Raw genomic sequence first — 17,595 nt, forward strand, 5'->3', positions numbered from 1 at the left:
GTGACGCTTGATTGAACGGTCCTAAATATAGCAAGTTAGGTGGAGAATTAAACTTTAGGTGACCTGCGTAAATTCAGATAAGCTCCTTCTGGTGTCCGGTCTGTTTTGCATATGGTACTTCTAAAAGGGACAAATCACTTCAGTAACAAACGGGGGTTTTCCGTCTGGTTCTTACTGAAGTTGAAATAGCAAAAGCAGAGGTATTAGACCATCCTTAAAATATTCCCATAGGGAAGAACCGTTCTTCCAAATAGAGGTCCCAGAAATAAAATAGGTTTTAGGGTTTGCTTCTTGTAGTTAGTTAGTCAGTGGTTAAAAGATCCTGGAGGGGATAAAAAGTAGCTGGATAGATATGTGAAGACTCGCCTTAGAATAGGATTTACTTGGAATACTTTCACTTTTGATATATTGCCTTGTAAAGGCAACCCGGGATTTTGTATAACATTTGTATACAACTTTAATAATATTGTATAACATGTACTTGTTTGGGTTGTTTCCTTACACACTTTTCTAAATACGTTATAATAAACTATTCATAGAAAAGTAACCTCAAGAATGGACTCCATTTATTCGTCTGAGTTATTTTCATTGTTCTATGCGTCGTCGTTTCTTCTCGCAAGTATAGCCTTTTTAAAATGATAAGCCAAGCTGGTGAAAGGAGGGTATTCAGGCGATAAACGGATTTAGGGGTGCATACATTAGGAGATAAAAATACAACGCGAGGTAAGGCTAGACATTAGAAACAAGTCGCGTAAGGCGAAAATACAACATTTAGTCAAGTAGCTGTCCAACTCACAGAATGAAACTGAACGCAATGCAATTTTTCAGCAAGACCGTATACTAGTAGCATCGTCAGTCCACCGCTCATGGCAAAGGCAGTGAAATTGACAAGAAGAGCGGGGTAGTACTTGCGCTGAGAAGGATAGCACGCTTTTCTGTACCTCTCTTCGTTTTAACTTTCTGAGCGTGTTTTTAATCCAAACATATCATATCTATATGTTTTTGGAATCAGGAACCGACAAGGAATAAGATGAAAGTGTTTTTAAACTTCCGCTCCTTGACGCACCCCCCCCCCCCCCCCCTCACCTCCCCTCATCTTCCCCCCTCCGCCCTTGTGGGCCACACACAGACTCTCACCCCAGAGATGTACTCAGTGACTCTCCCTCCATTCTCTCGCAGACATTCCAAAGATAACGACTGTTCACGAGTCTCGTACATTGGGCAAAACCAGGGGGGCCATTTACTTTCCTCTTTTTCATACAGGTCAACAGACACATACATACATTTGATATCACTTAACGGACATCAACAATACAGTTGTCTGTGGACTTCTCCACACACATTAACATTACAGTAATAAAATGAAAATAAAAACCCTAAAACTAACATCGGTAACAATCAACACACAATTCAATCAATTACAACATGTTATTTAACGAAAACACATAAGCCCCCCTTTTTCAATGAAGTGAAAGAATACACATACGTCCAACGACGGAAACGTACGATGGAAATATGATCAGGTGATAATAAGCAAACATCATGCATTTGATAAGGCATAGTAGAAGTCTTTATCGACATAGGATGAAATCCAGCAAATTGCCATGGGGGTGGATAGGGGTTGGTTGGTGGGACAAATAATGTTCAATTTCCGACGCGTGCACTTCAATGCTGCTGCTGCTGCTGCCGCTGCTTTGCTGCTAATGCAAGAGCGCGCGTGTATCCTCTGGCACTCCCTTGCCAGAAAGTTTGGCGCCAAAAACCTCCACTACAACACCCTCCCCCCTCCCTCCTTACTTCTAGGCCCCGCCCACATCCGCTATCTCCATTCCTTCCCCCTTCCTCACCTTCCTTGTCCAGTCCTAAATACCATCGCCTCACCTTCAGTTTAAAAACAATTTATCGTTCCTCTAAACTGACACTTAAACTTCCGCTCCTTGACGCACCCCCCCCCCCTCACCTCCCCTCATCTTCCCCCCTCCGCCCTTGTGGGCCACACACAGACTCTCACCCCAGAGATGTACTCAGTGACTCTCCCTCCATTCTCTCGCAGACATTCCAAAGATAACGACTGTTCACGAGTCTCGTACATTGGGCAAAACCAGGGGGGCCATTTACTTTCCTCTTTTTCATACAGGTCAACAGACACATACATACATTTGATATCACTTAACGGACATCAACAATACAGTTGTCTGTGGACTTCTCCCAACCAAGGAAGCCCTTCCTTTGCCCAATAGACGAGAATCGGTAATCAGTGTTTAGGTAATTTATCGGAGAAAAGAGATCTGTACTTGTCTATAATATTATTTGGTATTTGGTCTAAGTACCTTAAGTAACAGGTGCTTGCCCAGTCTCCCATGAGTTTAACAATTTCCCCCGGGACTCCGCAAGACATAGCCCACGTTGCGCCACCCCTTCTAAAACTGTGACTACTAAAATTCCCCGCAGCAGCTGCAGTAACAAGACGCAAGCGTTTATTAAATTTGGAACCTTTGAGTGGAAAGGCTTGGGACTTCGAGGGTGCCGCGCCCAAGATCCGAAACATTGCAGTTACCGCAGTAACGGGGCACAGAGGATGATCCAATAACACAGGTAATCTGATAGCTAGTGTTTTTTCTTTGCGTTGGATCGTTTTACTCCACGTCACCACAATTGTAACACAGTCATGTTCGGTCATAAGGAAGCTGTCTCTAGTCAGCTGTTTTGTCGGGTCAAAAGTGCCATCGTCTTGAAAGAGGTTTGACTTCCTCAACAGTCCAAAGAAAAGAACCAAACAAGCCGCCCAAAACACACAGTCTTCAGCATACAAAAAGTTTAGTTCTTTGCGAATTGATAGTAGCACTTCAGGAGTAATCGGCGTCTTTCTCGTAGGAGGACACCCCATGCATTTGTCAATTCCCTTCAGGGTGGTTTTGACATACCAAGAGTCTCTATATGGGTGCTGTTCGCCACATTCCAAATGAAGAATGCGAATTATGTTGAGGTACTGTTTCACCGACGCTGGTTTGATGCGCCTCGCAAGGAACGCAGCATACTGTGCCACAGTTTGCTCTGACGCTGGCACCGGAAGAATGTTCATAGAGTCACAGAACTGTAGGTAGGAATTTAAGTGAGTCTGGTAAGTCTTTTTGGTACTGTCCGCAAAGTTCAGGGCGCGATAAAACCTGCCACCTCTCTCTTCAGTTCCGCACCCAGACTAGCCGTAGCCGCACCTGCAACCAAGAAAGGCAAGCGTCGCACTTGACATATGATCTTCCCAAAAGATTGCGGGTCTGCGTCCGTGGTGGTACCATGATAACAAGTCCACTAATTGGTCCAACTTCCCTTCGTGGAGGCGTGATATACTGTCAGCCATAATATTAACCGATCCTGCCACATGCACCGCAGAAATATTACAATTTGTCTTAGCACATTCCCACGCCATTTTTCGTAACAGACAATTAACGTAAGTGTTCGTCGATCGTCCTTTGTTTATGACACCTTTAGCAACAGTACTATCAGTGTGGAAAACCACGCTTTTTCCTGCCCACAAGTGCGACCAGCGTTCAACTGCTTTCACGACTGCAATGATTTCCTTGAAATTTATGTGCAGGTTTTTTGCTGCGGGAATGTCCTTTTCAAAACAAGTATAAACCCAGTCACTTTGGTAAAAGGCTCCTGCTGCTGTATTGCACGCATCGACATACACATGCTGCGTAGCATGTTGATGAAAATACACGGTACCATTGAACACTGTAAGAAAAGCCAACCACCATTGCAAGTCTTCATGAAAGGCTTTTGTAAGTCTAGTTTTGTGCTTTTGCTGCTGCAAAGGTTTTTGTGCGTCAAGTATGCGACGGAGAAAAAATCTGCCTCCCCGAACCACACATGACGCCCAGTTGAGAGAGCCTGCGAGGCTCTGTAGCTGCTGCTTGCTTGCGCGTTGTTTCCGCTGAAACTGCTGTAGCTTCTGTCGTAGCTGTTGTATCTTGTCGTTGCCCAACGACAGTGTGCAGGCCTGGGTGTCAATGTCCACCCCCAGGAAGGTGATGCGCTGGGTAGGCCCCACCACTTTCTTCCAACTGATGTTAAATCCTAATTCTCTGAGTAATCTAATCAAGGTAAAAAGCATTTTTTCACACTCTTCTTTTGTTTCTGTTGCTAACAAAAAATCATCAATATAGGCCACTACTCCACTCATTCCTCGTCTAATCATACACCGTCTCACAGCCTGTGAAATCCTATGGAAATGAGCGGGACCTACGTTACTGCCAAACGGCAGTCTGCTGTCAAAAAGATAAGTAGGTGTTTTGTCATCACCAAAAACCCATTTGAGTCCAGTTACCTGATAGTTCTCTGGGTGGATACACACAGATCTGTATGCTGCTTGAAGATCAACTTTAGCGCACCAATATCCGCTCTTTGCTAATTTACAGGCATCTCTTAATGTTTGAAATTTAACACTTTCCGGTATTGAGTAATCGTTCATTGCTTGTCCATAAGGTCTGCTGCCATCGTGAATGAGTCTGATTTCTTTATCGTTTTTTGGTATAGCTGCCAAGGCACTAACTATGGTAGGCTTCTTTGAAGCAATAACGTAGTTTCCTTTATTTATCTGATCTATGAGTTCCTGCTCTGCTGCTACTTTATGCTGTATCGCTGATCTGTGGTTCTTATGTTCTACTGGTGTTACTACACTGCCTCTTGCAATAATGCGAAAACCGTGTTCTATGCCATCCAACAAAAAGGTCTTATCGCTATCATCTACCAGCTCATTTTGCCAAATATGAAGTTTTGCGCTAATGGAAGAACTACCACAGAGAAAGTTACAATTGTCAGGGTTCTGTGCTGCATAAGGACTAGAGTGGTTGGGGCCTACCTTGGCCGTAGAGACAATTTGCTGTGCTGGATCCTATATCAGGGGGTGGCTGCCAGGGTTCGCTGAGTGCTGGGTTGTGGGATGGTCCTTGCCGCAGCTGCTGCACGCGTGCTCGTAGATACAACGTGGACCATAGGCGCATGACCCCTTGTTGTACTGCAGGCACACCTCTTTGCCCCCGGGTCCTGTCGGTCGCTGTCGGTGCGCGCCACTGGCTCCGCCGTTGCCGCCAGACTTCTTGATGGTTGGCGTAGCCCGCTCCCGAAGCACAACTGTCGCCAGGTGTGGTGCTTCGGTCCCCCAGGACAATTTGTCGGCCGCCTGACGCTGTCGATATTCGTCGTCGAAGATGAGCACAGACTGCCAGGTGAAACGGCAGCCTAACTCCCCCACCATCTCTGTGTAGCGTAGATAGGCCGCTACATCAAAGTCTTTATCCCGGGACAGGAGTGTGGCCATGATTCTGGCATTTGCCACAATCCAGGCGGAGGGTGACACCCGATCTAACTTCGGCTTTGTATTGGGTAATTTGATTGTCACCCCTCCGCCAAGAGACACCTCCTCCTCCACAGCCAACGAGGATGAAACAAAATCGATGATTTTTAATCCCTCACCTTTGGGTCTTGCCGGCGTCACTGGCGAACCGTCCATGTTGAGTCGCCCCAACAATTCCGCCAAACCACTGGCACCTCTGGCGGTGTCGTTGCTCATGGGGCCTCCCCCATCTTTTGCTTGCAGGGTTTTAATCCCTGCCCGAAGCAGGGCAAGATGCCCCCTTTTCATGTTGGCACTCAGGGAGTCCAAATCCTCCGGCTCGACACATTTGAGGGCCGCCAACGAATCGAACCCCTCTTTGACAAGGACGCTGGTCACCGCTGAAGGAAGGTTTGACTCCTTACACCATTGTTCTATTTCGGACATGATCACCAAATAATGTTCAATTTCCGACGCGTGCACTTCAATGCTGCTGCTGCTGCTGCCGCTGCTTTGCTGCTAATGCAAGAGCGCGCGTGTATCCTCTGGCACTCCCTTGCCAGAAAGTTTGGCGCCAAAAACCTCCACTACAACACCCTCCCCCCTCCCTCCTTACTTCTAGGCCCCGCCCACATCCGCTATCTCCATTCCTTCCCCCTTCCTCACCTTCCTTGTCCAGTCCTAAATACCATCGCCTCACCTTCAGTTTAAAAACAATTTATCGTTCCTCTAAACTGACACTTAAATTGATTTCGACAATTTAATTTTGATAATAATTTTTATATTTTTAATTTTCAGAGTTTGTTTTTAATCCAAATATAACATATTTATATGTTTTTAGAATCAGAAAATGATGGAGAATAAGATGAACGTAAATTTGAATCGTTTTTTTAAAATGTTTATTTTTTTTTTTTACAATTTTCAGATTTTTAATGACCAAAGACATTAATTAATTTTTAAGCCACCAAGCTGAAATGCAATACAGAAGTCCGGGCGTTGTCGAAGATTACTTGACCAAAATGTCAACCAATTTGGTTGAAAAATGATAGCGTGACAGTGCCGCCTCAACTTTCACGAAAAGCCGTATATGACGTCATCAAAAAGATATTTATCCAAAAAAAGAAAAAACATTCGGGGATATCAATCCCAGGAACTCTCATGAAAAATGTCATAAAGATCGGTCCAGTAGTTTGGTCTGAATCGCTCTACACACACACACGCACAGACAGACACACACACACACATACACCACGACCCTCGTTTCGATTCCCCCTCTATGTTAAAACATTTAGTCAAAACTTGACTAAATGTAAACAAGTCGCGTAAGGCGAAAATACAATATTTAGTCAAGTAGCTGTCGAACTCACAGAATGAAACTGAACGCAATGCCATTTTTCAGCAAGACCGTATACTCGTAGCATCGTCAGTCCACCGCTCATGGCAAAGGCAGTGAAATTGACAAGAAGAGCGGGGTAGTAGTTGCGCTAAGAAGGATAGCACGCTTTTCTGTACCTCTCTTTGTTTTAACTTTCTGAGCGTGTTTTTAATCCAAACATATCATATCTATATGTTTTTGGAATCAGGAACCGACAAGGAATACGATGAATGTGTTTTTAAATTGATTTGGACAATTTAATTTTGATAATAATTTTTATATATTTAATTTTCAGAGCTTGTTTTTAATCCGAATATAACATATTTATATGTTTTTGGAATCAGCAAATGATGGAGAATAAGATAAACGTAAATTTGGATCGTTTTATAAATTTTTATTTTTTTTTACAATTTTCAGATTTTTAATGACCAAAGTCATTAATTAATTTTTAAGCCACCAAGCTGAAATGCAATACCGAAGTCCGGGCTTTGTTGAAGATTACTTGACCATAATTTCAACCAATTTGGTTGAAAAATGAGGGCGTGACAGTGCCGCCTCAACTTTCACGAAAAGCCGGATATAACGTCATCAAAGACATTTATCAAAAAAATGAAAAAAACGTTCGGGGATTTCATACCCAGGAACTCTCATGTCAAATTTCATAAAGATCGGTCCAGTAGTTTAGTCTGAATCGCTCTACACACACACACGCACACACGCACACACGCACATACACCACGACCCTCGTTTCGATTCCCCCTCGATGTTAAAATATTTAGTCAAAACTTGACTAAATATAAAAAGACAAATATTAAGTGCATGCACTAATCACCATATCCGTAAAGCTGAACAGAAGAGTAGACATGCCAATTTTCAGTATTAAAAAGATGTAACCTGTTCATACCTACAACCTTCACGGTTTTCCGCCGGGTCAATAAATTTACGAGCATTATAATAGCTACAATATATATATTTATTCCCCCCTCTGCTTCTTTACCTCTGTAAACTTGTAGAGCTAGTTATTTTTCGATAATGACCCAGCAACCAAACAAATAACGAGCCAGCAACAGCCTGAATCCTCGATAGTGCAATGGGTTGAGAAGCTGTTCTGTTTTGGTACTACTTTTGCGACTGAAAAGTTCAAAACGCTCTATACGTACGAAATATACATCTCTGGAGCAAACAATACAAACATACCGCATTTAAATTAACAACTACAGGCCTGAACACATGAATCTCCATATAAAATCCATGAGTTCGGTTGTTTTCTGAATATAGATCTGCTGTGCACACACCGTTCATCACAAGCAAATTCCCAAGGCAAGTAACTCATACTCTTGCCGACAAGAGTAGTTCCCCTTCTTTTAACGCAGTTTCTTCGACAACACTGACTGCAATCCGACGGTCAGTTTTCAACAATATTTCATTTTATAAACAGATCACACGCAACCAAATGCACACATCTCATCAATTTAAACAACATAAAGCGGTTTCATACACTATTTTCCCCAAAAAACTGAACTTCATACAGTAATTAACGTTGGAACACGGGTGCAAAAGTTCGTCTGCTAGTCCCATTTGACGAAAGAACATTATCTTTAGCGATACTAAATCATAAACAGAACACACAATATCTGCCTTTACCGCCACAGCAGAATAACAGCTTATCTGTGTACTTGATTTTAGTCTAAAACAGGGAAACTGACAAGAAGTGTTAACAGAATGGAATGATTTGCACGGAACTATACAACCGCGCATTAATCGATCGCCTGCGCAGGTTGACTGGTTGAGTGATTCGGATTCGATCAAACTTTCGCACAAAAACTCCTGTTTTCTTTGAATAACTGAAGAAAGGGGGAATAAAGAGGTTACACACCTCGTCTCAGTGATTATTAAAAATAATGGTCTCAGTTCGCGGTCATGAAAAAGCTCGCTGAAGCTCGCATTTTTCATGATCCGCTAACTTCGACCATTATTTTTAATAATCACTGAGACTCGGCATGTAACCTCTACATATATATATGTATAGGTTACAACACGAGTGGTTTTTTATATGGCTTGTATTTCAGTCAAGACCCAGCGGATGAATATCATCGGGAGACACGAGCCTCTGAGTAACAGAGACAAAGAAGCAGCTCATGGGATATATATATATATATATATATATATATATATATCCCATGACCTCCCTTCTTTGTCTCTGTTACTTCAGTATGGGTATATATATATATGTTGTATTTTTATAGCTCAATAAATACATCATGGACTCCAAAAAATATATGATAGTGCAGATTCCGATTTGGGCAAAGGACTACTTTCCTCCCGACCTTTGACCTCTTGTAAGTTGAATGTTCGTTTTTTTCGACCTGCATTGCTTTCATAATGAAAGAAACTTTTGCTTATTGCATCTCATACATCAGATCAGTTCTGAGATTCATTTTTGCGTGCAACTGATATGGTTTTCTGAGCCGTGCAATACGATTTTAGAACTTCATACAAATGTGTCACATTGTTCGGCGCGAGGTCAAAGGTCGGGAGGAAAGTAGTCCTTTGCCCAAATCGGAATCTGCACTATCATATATTTTTTTGAGTCCATGATGTATTTATTGAGCTATAAAAATCCAACATATATACCCATACTGAAGTAACAGAGACAAAGAAGGGAGGTCATGGGATATATATATATATTATATATATATATGTAAAACATCAGAAATTGTGAAAGAAACAATTGAAAGTCAGCAGAGACTTTCTTCCGAGATTTGTTAAAATCTCTTAGCAGAGATAGAGAGAGAAATAACTATCCCTTCACAGACAGCCTATTGGGAGCATCAGACCCTCCTCAAGGGGGACCGAGATTTACAGAGCAAAGTCCCTTTGTGGGGGACGTATCGCAAGGTAATCTAGTCCTGAGGAGGACCATTGTATTTGTACCTACACCAGACACGTGTTTCGACACTATTGTGTCTCATCAGTGGTCAGGTGGTACTAATGGCGAGAGTTGTCAACCCATGGTATCCAACTAAGAAGCAAACCATTCTCTGAATGGTAGCTTCTGTTGGCATGGGAGACTACCCTCATCTGACAACCCCAAGAGGATATATGTGAATGGAAACACTTTGATTTAAGGCCAAAGTGTAGAATTGATATTTATTAAGAAAGAATTTATAAATTTAGACAAGTTTTAACCAAGAAATTAGGTTAAAACAAGGGAAATTTGAAAAAGTCTAAAGGGAGGTAACTCTGTACCAGCCTGCAGATCCAGAAATGGATACGCGAACAAGTTAGATCTAATTTTGAAAAGGTCAAACAGGAAAAGCGGTCAACTTTTCACTGCTGTTCAACACAGGACTTGGTAAAGAAGAAGTTTTCTGCTTTATTCAATTGGATCGCTTTAAAGGCGATGCAACTTTCACGGTGACCACATTATAAAACATCAGAAATTGTGAAAGAAACAATTGAAAGTCAGCAGAGACTTTCTTCCGAGATTTGTTAAAATCTCTTAGCAGAGATAGAGAGAGAAATAACTATCCCTTCACAGACAGCCTATTGGGAGCATCAGACCCTCCTCAAGGGGGACCGAGATTTACAGAGCAAAGTCCCTTAGATGAATACCCGCTTCGCCGGGTACCCGGCTTCGCCGGGAAGAAGTAGAGAACGAAGGGAACGAAGGAAGGGAGATAAACGCGCAAAACACTGGAGAAGATAAGGAAGAGTTACTGGGAATGGATGTACAGAAAAACCATAAAAACCAAAATCGGTTCAGCGCTGCGCGCTGAGAGCACGTGTTGAAAATTTTCCTCGACCGTATTGTGTCCGGGGTCTACCTGAATATGCCCACCAAATTTGAAGCAGATCCATCGAGAACTTTGGCCGTGCATCGCGGACACACGGACACATGGACACACACAAGCCGTATATAGATATATATATATATGTAAAAAGAAAAAAAGGCTATCCCCCACCTCCTCCAAGACAGTGTCCACCTCTGCCTTGACCATGGACCCGGGGCAACCTTTCATCCTGGCGAAGAAGCTGAGGTTGGTCTGCACGGTCAGCGAGCCGAAGAGGACGTCGTGCTGCGGACACAGCCCCAAGCTCTGCCTGATGGCCGCCATGTCCGTGCGGATGTCCAACCCGTGGACGTAGGCCGTGCCGGCGGTGGGCGGGAGGAAGCCGGTCAGCATGGACATGGTGGTCGTCTTGCCCGCCCCGTTGTGTCCCAACAGTACCGTGATCTGACCCTCGTACATCTTCAGCGACACGTCCCTCACCGCAACCTGGTGCAAACAAAACGTTATTCGTACATCTTCAGCGACACGTCCCTCACCGCAACCTGGTGCAAACACAACGTTATTCGTACATCTTCAGCGACACGTCCCTCACCGCAACCTGGTGCAAACAAAACGTTATTCGTACATCTTCAGCGACAGGTCCCTCACCGCAACCTGGTGCAAACAAAACGTTATTCGTACATCTTCAGCGACAGGTCCCTCACCGCAACCTGGTGCAAACACAACGTTATTCGTACATCTTCAGCGACAGGTCCCTCACCGCAACCTGGTGCAAACACAACGTTATTCGTACATCTTCAGCGACAGGTCCCTCACCGCAACCTGGTGCAAACACAACGTTATTCGTACATCTTCAGCGACAGGTCCCTCACCGCAACCTGGTGCAAACACAACGTTATTCGTACATCTTCAGCGACAGGTCCCTCACCGCAACCTGGTGCAAACACAACGTTATTCGTACATCTTCAGCGACAGGTCCCTCACCGCAACCTGGTGCAAACACAACGTTATTCGTACATCTTCAGCGACAGGTCCCTCACCGCAACCTGGTGCAAACACAACGTTATTCGTACATCTTCAGCGACAGGTCACTCACTGCAACCTGGTGCAAACACAACGTTATTCGTACATCTTCAGCGACAGGTCCCTCACCGCAACCTGGTGCAAACACAACGTTATTCGTACATCTTCAGCGACAGGTCCCTCACCGCAACCTGGTGCAAACACAACGTTATTCGTACATCTTCAGCGACAGGTCCCTCACCGCAACCTGGTGCAAACACAACGTTATTCGTACATCTTCAGCGACAGGTCCCTCACCGCAACCTGGTGCAAACACAACGTTATTCGTACATCTTCAGCGACAGGTCACTCACCGCAACCTGGTGCAAACACAACGTTATTCGTACATCTTCAGCGACAGGTCCCTCACCGCAACCTGGTGCAAACAAAACGTTATTCGTACATCTTCAGCGACACGTCCCTCACCGCAACCTGGTGCAAACAAAACGTTATTCGTACATCTTCAGCGACACGTCCCACACCGCAACCTGGTGCAAACAAAACGTTATTCGTACATCTTCAGCGACAGGTCCCTCACCGCAACCTGGTGCAAACAAAACGTTATTCGTACATCTTCAGCGACAGGTCCCTCACCGCAACCTGGTGCAAACAAAACGTTATTCGTACATCTCCAGCGACACGTCCCTCACCGCAACCTGGTGCAAACAAAACTGTATTCAATACATGTAGTTGGGAAATAACTCTGTCGGGTTTGTATAGGTTGAGAAAGAGTGAATACCCTTGCATTTAGTTGGAAAAACAAACCACACGTGTTTCAGAAACACCTCTCGCTGGTGACTGGCCTGTGGATAGTTTATCACAAAAGCTTTTTCTTCTTCAGCGTACCAGGATGTTCTGGTTACGTGTGAGCTTGTTTGCCCATTTGGGTTCCCTACACTATACTCTGAGAGCATAGTCAGCTTCACTCCGCCTTCGTTGGGTAGGCATGCTGGGTATTTTCGTGTTTCCATAGCCCAACGAACTCTGACATAGATTACAAGATATCTTTTATATCTTTATATCTTTTACGTGCGCACTTGGTCTACACACGAAGGGGGTTCAGTCCCTAGCAGGTCTTCACATACGTTGACCTGGGAGATCGGAAAAATCTCCACTCTTAGCCCACCAGGCGGCAGCGACCGGGATTCGAACCCACGACCTCCCGATTAGGAGGCCGACGTCTTACCACCACGGCGGCACGCCACTGCGCCCGTCGTCCCATAAGCAAAACTATATTCATTTGGTTTTTTTACAATTACCACATTTAAAACATTTTATTCCGTTTTTACGGGTCACATGACGAAACTGTAACTAACCATTGGTCAAACATGCACCCTATATCAATTGATATATCGCAGGAAGTCGTCAAAGCCAAGTGATATCTCGCAGGAAGTGACTAATCACTTATGGGCGCCATCTTTAGACGGTCACTTCAAAAATATTGAAGGGAGATATTTCCCATAAACATTCTTTGATGAAGAATTGAATACACAACAAGCGAAAAGGCAAATTGTCAAAAAAGTAAAAAGCATGCCCAATTTTTTGTACGCAGTCGTATGTCCTAGAAATTGGATCTGAAGTCTTACCGACGGGGGTTGCATTCAATGGTAATTTAGCAGAAAAACAACAAGAGACTCAAGCAGCAGACACTTGTGAGAACTGGATAACTTTGACTACAATTTGATAGAGATTTCACCCCCTAGCGAGATAGAAGCAAAAGTGTCTGCAGGCACAATGGTTTACACCGCACCAGCCCGGAGATTAAAACGTAACTGATCTGACGACTCGATGAAGAAAACAGAGGGAATGAAAGGGAGAGACTGGAAGAGGAAGAGTTGAGTCACATTCACTGTGCATAATTCCTACCTGGATCATTGCGACTCACGCATTGTTACATAATCGCAAGTCTTTCAGCAGAGACAGTTCTGTGAAAGTAAAAGACAATTCTCTGAAATTATGATCACTTCAATGTCCATTGTTCAGTGAAAACGACCATCTGAGTTAATGTCAAGAAGAAGTTCTGAAACACGTCACGTTCCACATCAAAAGACGACATTCTATTCTCTTACGTCTTTATTCTTGGTTTACGGTACCATTCGGCGGCTTTAAGAATCCCTCCCTCTAAAGAAGACATTTGTTCAGATTTTCAGTTTATAACTTCTCTACAGTTACTTCCATTTTAAGACTCCCTCCCTGAGTTTAAAAAATGTTGAGAGGTCTTAAAAGGGGGTTCCCATTGCATTTCCAAATGTCATGCCGAGACTGGTTGGTCACCTGGTGGCCGAACTCCTTGCGGAGGTGGACGATGCGGACTCCCGCTGCTAGCCCCATGGGGTCAGCCTCAAAGAACTTGCGGTCAACGCCCTCCGTGCCGGGGTGCCGAGCGTCGCTCGAGTCCGCGTGTCCGAAGAAATGGGCTTTGGTCAGAAAGAAGTTGAAGGGCTTGGGCAGGCCGAAGTCTCCGGGCGTGACGTTGTCTAGATACCAGGCGACCAGGAGGTGGATGCCCGTGTCGACCAGCAGCATCAGCCACACGTCCATCATGGACATCGTGTCCTCGTAGTCCATTGGCTCGGTCAGCTTGGACCAGGTCAGTGGCACGTTGGCCAGATCGTACTGCCATATGATCTGCATCGGCATCATCATCATCATCATCATCGTCGTCGTCATCATCATCATCATCATCATCATTATCATCACCACCACTATCATCATCATCATCATCACCACCATCATCATCATCATCACCATCATCGTCACCATCATCATCATCATCATCATCATCATCATCATCATCATCATCATCATCATCACCATCACCACCATCATCATCATCATCATTATCATCACCATCGTCATCATCATCATCATCATCATCATCATCATCATCATCCACCCGATGCATACACATTTGCATGCCCTTATGGCCACACACAATACGGTATAATCTGCGCATGCCTGTAGTGTAAGGGGTGAGCATGATCATGCCTGTAGTGTAAGGGGTGAGCATGATCATGCCTGTAGTGTAAGGGGTGAGCATGATCATGCCTGTAGTGTAAGGGGTGAGCATGATCATGCCTGTAGTGTAAGGGGTGAGCATGATCATGCCTGTAGTGTAAGGGGTGAGCATGATCATGCCTGTAGTGTAAGGGGTGAGCATGATCATGGGGATAGGCAATCAGAATCTTTGCGAATCTCGCGGCATCTTATAAAACGCATTTCGGCACTTTGGCAACACTCTTCCCAAATGGCTAGCAAAGCTCTGACAAGCTCTGAAAGGCTCTTCAAACTACAAAAAATATCAAGCCCCTTCTGTTTAAAACTCTGCAGTTGTTCTTCTTGGCTACCCCATACTATGTCGTATTAACCTATAGCTGTCCTTGCAGACCTATCCTAAACGCCTTGTGCCTGGGGTAGAATGTGGATGCAACAGGTTCACCATCATCATCATCATCATCATCATCATCATCATCATCATCATCATCATCATCATCACCACCACCACCCCCACCATCAGCTGCAGAAGCACCACCACCACCACTGCCACCACCACCACCACCATCAGCGGCAGCAGCAGCAACATCACCGCCATTTTTGTTTTAATAATAAGGTCGAAACTAAGAAATTTAGTTCTCCTCGACATTTGGGCTTGTTAGTCACCAACTTAGGTCGGAACTTTTGAAAATATCGTGCCATGCATTGCTCACTAGAGCAGTAGTTTCGAACTTTGGATTTAGGTCCCAACTAGCTTGGTAGTCTCCATTCATGCATTCCACTACTGGTTACAAAACAAGTGTGTTCATAAGTGGAACACTTCAGTTTAGCGTGTGCACGCATGCGCACGATACAGATCCCAAGATTGCGAAGAAAGTCTCAGGCTTTGGAAAACACTAATACATGCATGCACTGATGCAGGAAAAAAACAAAAAAACTTAAGGACAATAATATAGAGAACACTTCATACGTTCGTGCCGAAGTGAAGCGCGTGGCTGAAGACTAGGCTTGCCGCCACCTTTTCCCATCTTGTCATAATGGAGTACCAGCTGTTGAAGAATATGTTCATGAAGGTCGTGCCGAAGAAGACGAGACATGCGACGACCCCGGCGTAGCTGGTTTTCTTTAGGAGAGTTCCCATCATCAGGCAGAAAGACGTCGTGGCCGCTGAGTAGAGCATGAGGAAGACCCAGAAGAGTGACATAGACAGATCACCTAACAGCGTCTTGTTAGGCGTGTTGGACTCCACTGAGAGGACCAAAGTGAAGGTGGTCATGAAGATAAAGTGGTAGAGGTAGATTGTCAAAAACCACGACGTCCATAGAGCTCCGGACGACAGGCCCATCATTTTCATCGTCTCCTTCAGCTTCTGCTCCTTCTCGTACACAATGAGCTTCGTGCTTTGGAGCACGTTCACCACCAGCGAGATGAACATGAGGAGATGGAAGTACGACTTCAGATTTTCCATTAACATTGGATTCAAGTAACGAGCGCGCGGGAGTAGCTCAACCAAGCCCAGGCTAAAGTTGCTGTTCCCGCCCCATTCTTCTACTAAGGCTTTTGACATCAGGTACTGAATGTTGTCGCTAACTTCAAGCACTCCAGAATCCGATATCCCTAACATGTTAGGAGAGTATGTCAATTCTGTTTGAAAGTTTGGACGCTTTGGATGGTGTCGAATGTGATAGTCTGCTGTGAGGGGCAGCTGTGTGGCCGTCTCCAGCCCATTGAACCCAATAGCGACCACCATCGTCAAGTTGCTCGTTCGGTAATAGTCCAGCAGTGCAGTCATGTTGGAGAATCCCATCATCCTGTTCCAGTATTTTGCATCAGGCTTTGTAGGGCTTTGCCTGTCAAAGCGCGACATGAGCCTTTCGGTCAGAGCCGTCTTTGGAGTAAATCCAAGGATGTCAAACATCATGTTTTCGCCTGGCTGTCGTCTCAAGGGAGCGATGAAAAAGGGTTCGGTACTAGGTTGGTAACTATCGCACACACGTGTATAATCTTTTGAAGGCGCGACAAGTTCTGGCCCCCCTTTTTTTTGGGTGGCGAGCTTGTAGACAAGAAAAGCGATCACTAGTGGAGTCGCTATCTCCAAGATGGTAGCGATGATGTTGCTTTTCTTCAGCAACACATTTTTGTACATGACGAGAACTACTTGTCTTCCAAACCCCATGATGGTGACGCTTTTCTTTTAGTCCTGGTGCCCGAGAAGCATTCCTAGCAAATATGTCGACGAGTCATTATTAGTCTAGATGTGCACCTCTTGATGTAGATACAAGGAACACTGAGATCGGTTTGCTTACCCTCACGCTTGTTTCAGCATGGCAGGTTCTCGACTGATGTAAAATAGACTAATACGTCAGCTTGTTACAGAAAGGAATGACGTAAAAAATGAATATTGTACGTCATAGTCTACTACATATTGTTCCTCATCAAAACCAATATAAAACACCGAAGCAAACTATTTCAGGTTAGTTCTGTATCAAATCAAATGTTTGTCAACTTGGTGCTGACTTCATCACTATCCCGGGATGGTTAGGACAAGTAGTGTGATGTACAGTGTATTTACGATTAATATTACGTCATGTTCTTTCGCGCGCATTCTTTCTTTCGCGCTTTCTCGCGTTCTCTGCCGTCTTGGTTCTTTCTTTCCTCACACACACACATTGATGATGATGATGATGGTGTGTGTGTGTGTGTGTGTGTGTTTGTGCGTGTAAATGTGTGCGTACGTGTATGTGTGTGTGTGTGTGTGTGTGTATGTGTGCGTGCGTGTTTGTGCGTGTGTGGGTGTGTGTGTTTGCGTATTTGTTCGGGTGTGTGTATGTGTGTGTGTGTTTGTGCGTGTGTGTGTGTGTGCGTATGTATATTATTATTATGTGTGTGTGTGTGTTTGTGTGTGTACGTGTGTGTGTGTATGTGCGTGTTTATGCGTGTGTGTGTGCGTGTTTATGCGTGAGTGTGTGTTTGTGCGGGTGTGTGTTTGTGCGTGTGTGTGTGTGTGTGTCCCGCCAGTTGAAAGCAGGCGAATC

At 44.5% G+C, this 17,595-nt stretch overlaps 1 protein-coding gene across 2 annotated transcripts in view; it reads right to left on the reverse strand.

The window, feature by feature from the left end:
* Positions 1 to 16,898, reverse strand: part of LOC138970456 (phospholipid-transporting ATPase ABCA3-like) — an 86,615-nt gene extending 69,717 nt beyond the window's left edge. For both annotated transcript variants that reach the window (XM_070342909.1, XM_070342908.1), the window contains exons 1-3: positions 15,531 to 16,898; positions 13,841 to 14,194; positions 10,676 to 10,990 (exon numbers count right to left, since the gene is read on the reverse strand). In XM_070342909.1, the coding sequence (XP_070199010.1) occupies positions 10,676 to 10,990; positions 13,841 to 14,194; positions 15,531 to 16,736 (1,875 nt within the window). In that variant the 5' untranslated portion in view covers positions 16,737 to 16,898. The remainder of the gene's footprint in view (positions 1 to 10,675; positions 10,991 to 13,840; positions 14,195 to 15,530) is intronic.
* Positions 16,899 to 17,595: the final 697 nt, after the last annotated feature.

The sequence above is a fragment of the Littorina saxatilis genome, linkage group LG7 (assembly GCF_037325665.1).
Source record: "Littorina saxatilis isolate snail1 linkage group LG7, US_GU_Lsax_2.0, whole genome shotgun sequence".
NCBI classification, from domain to species: domain Eukaryota; kingdom Metazoa; phylum Mollusca; class Gastropoda; order Littorinimorpha; family Littorinidae; genus Littorina; species Littorina saxatilis.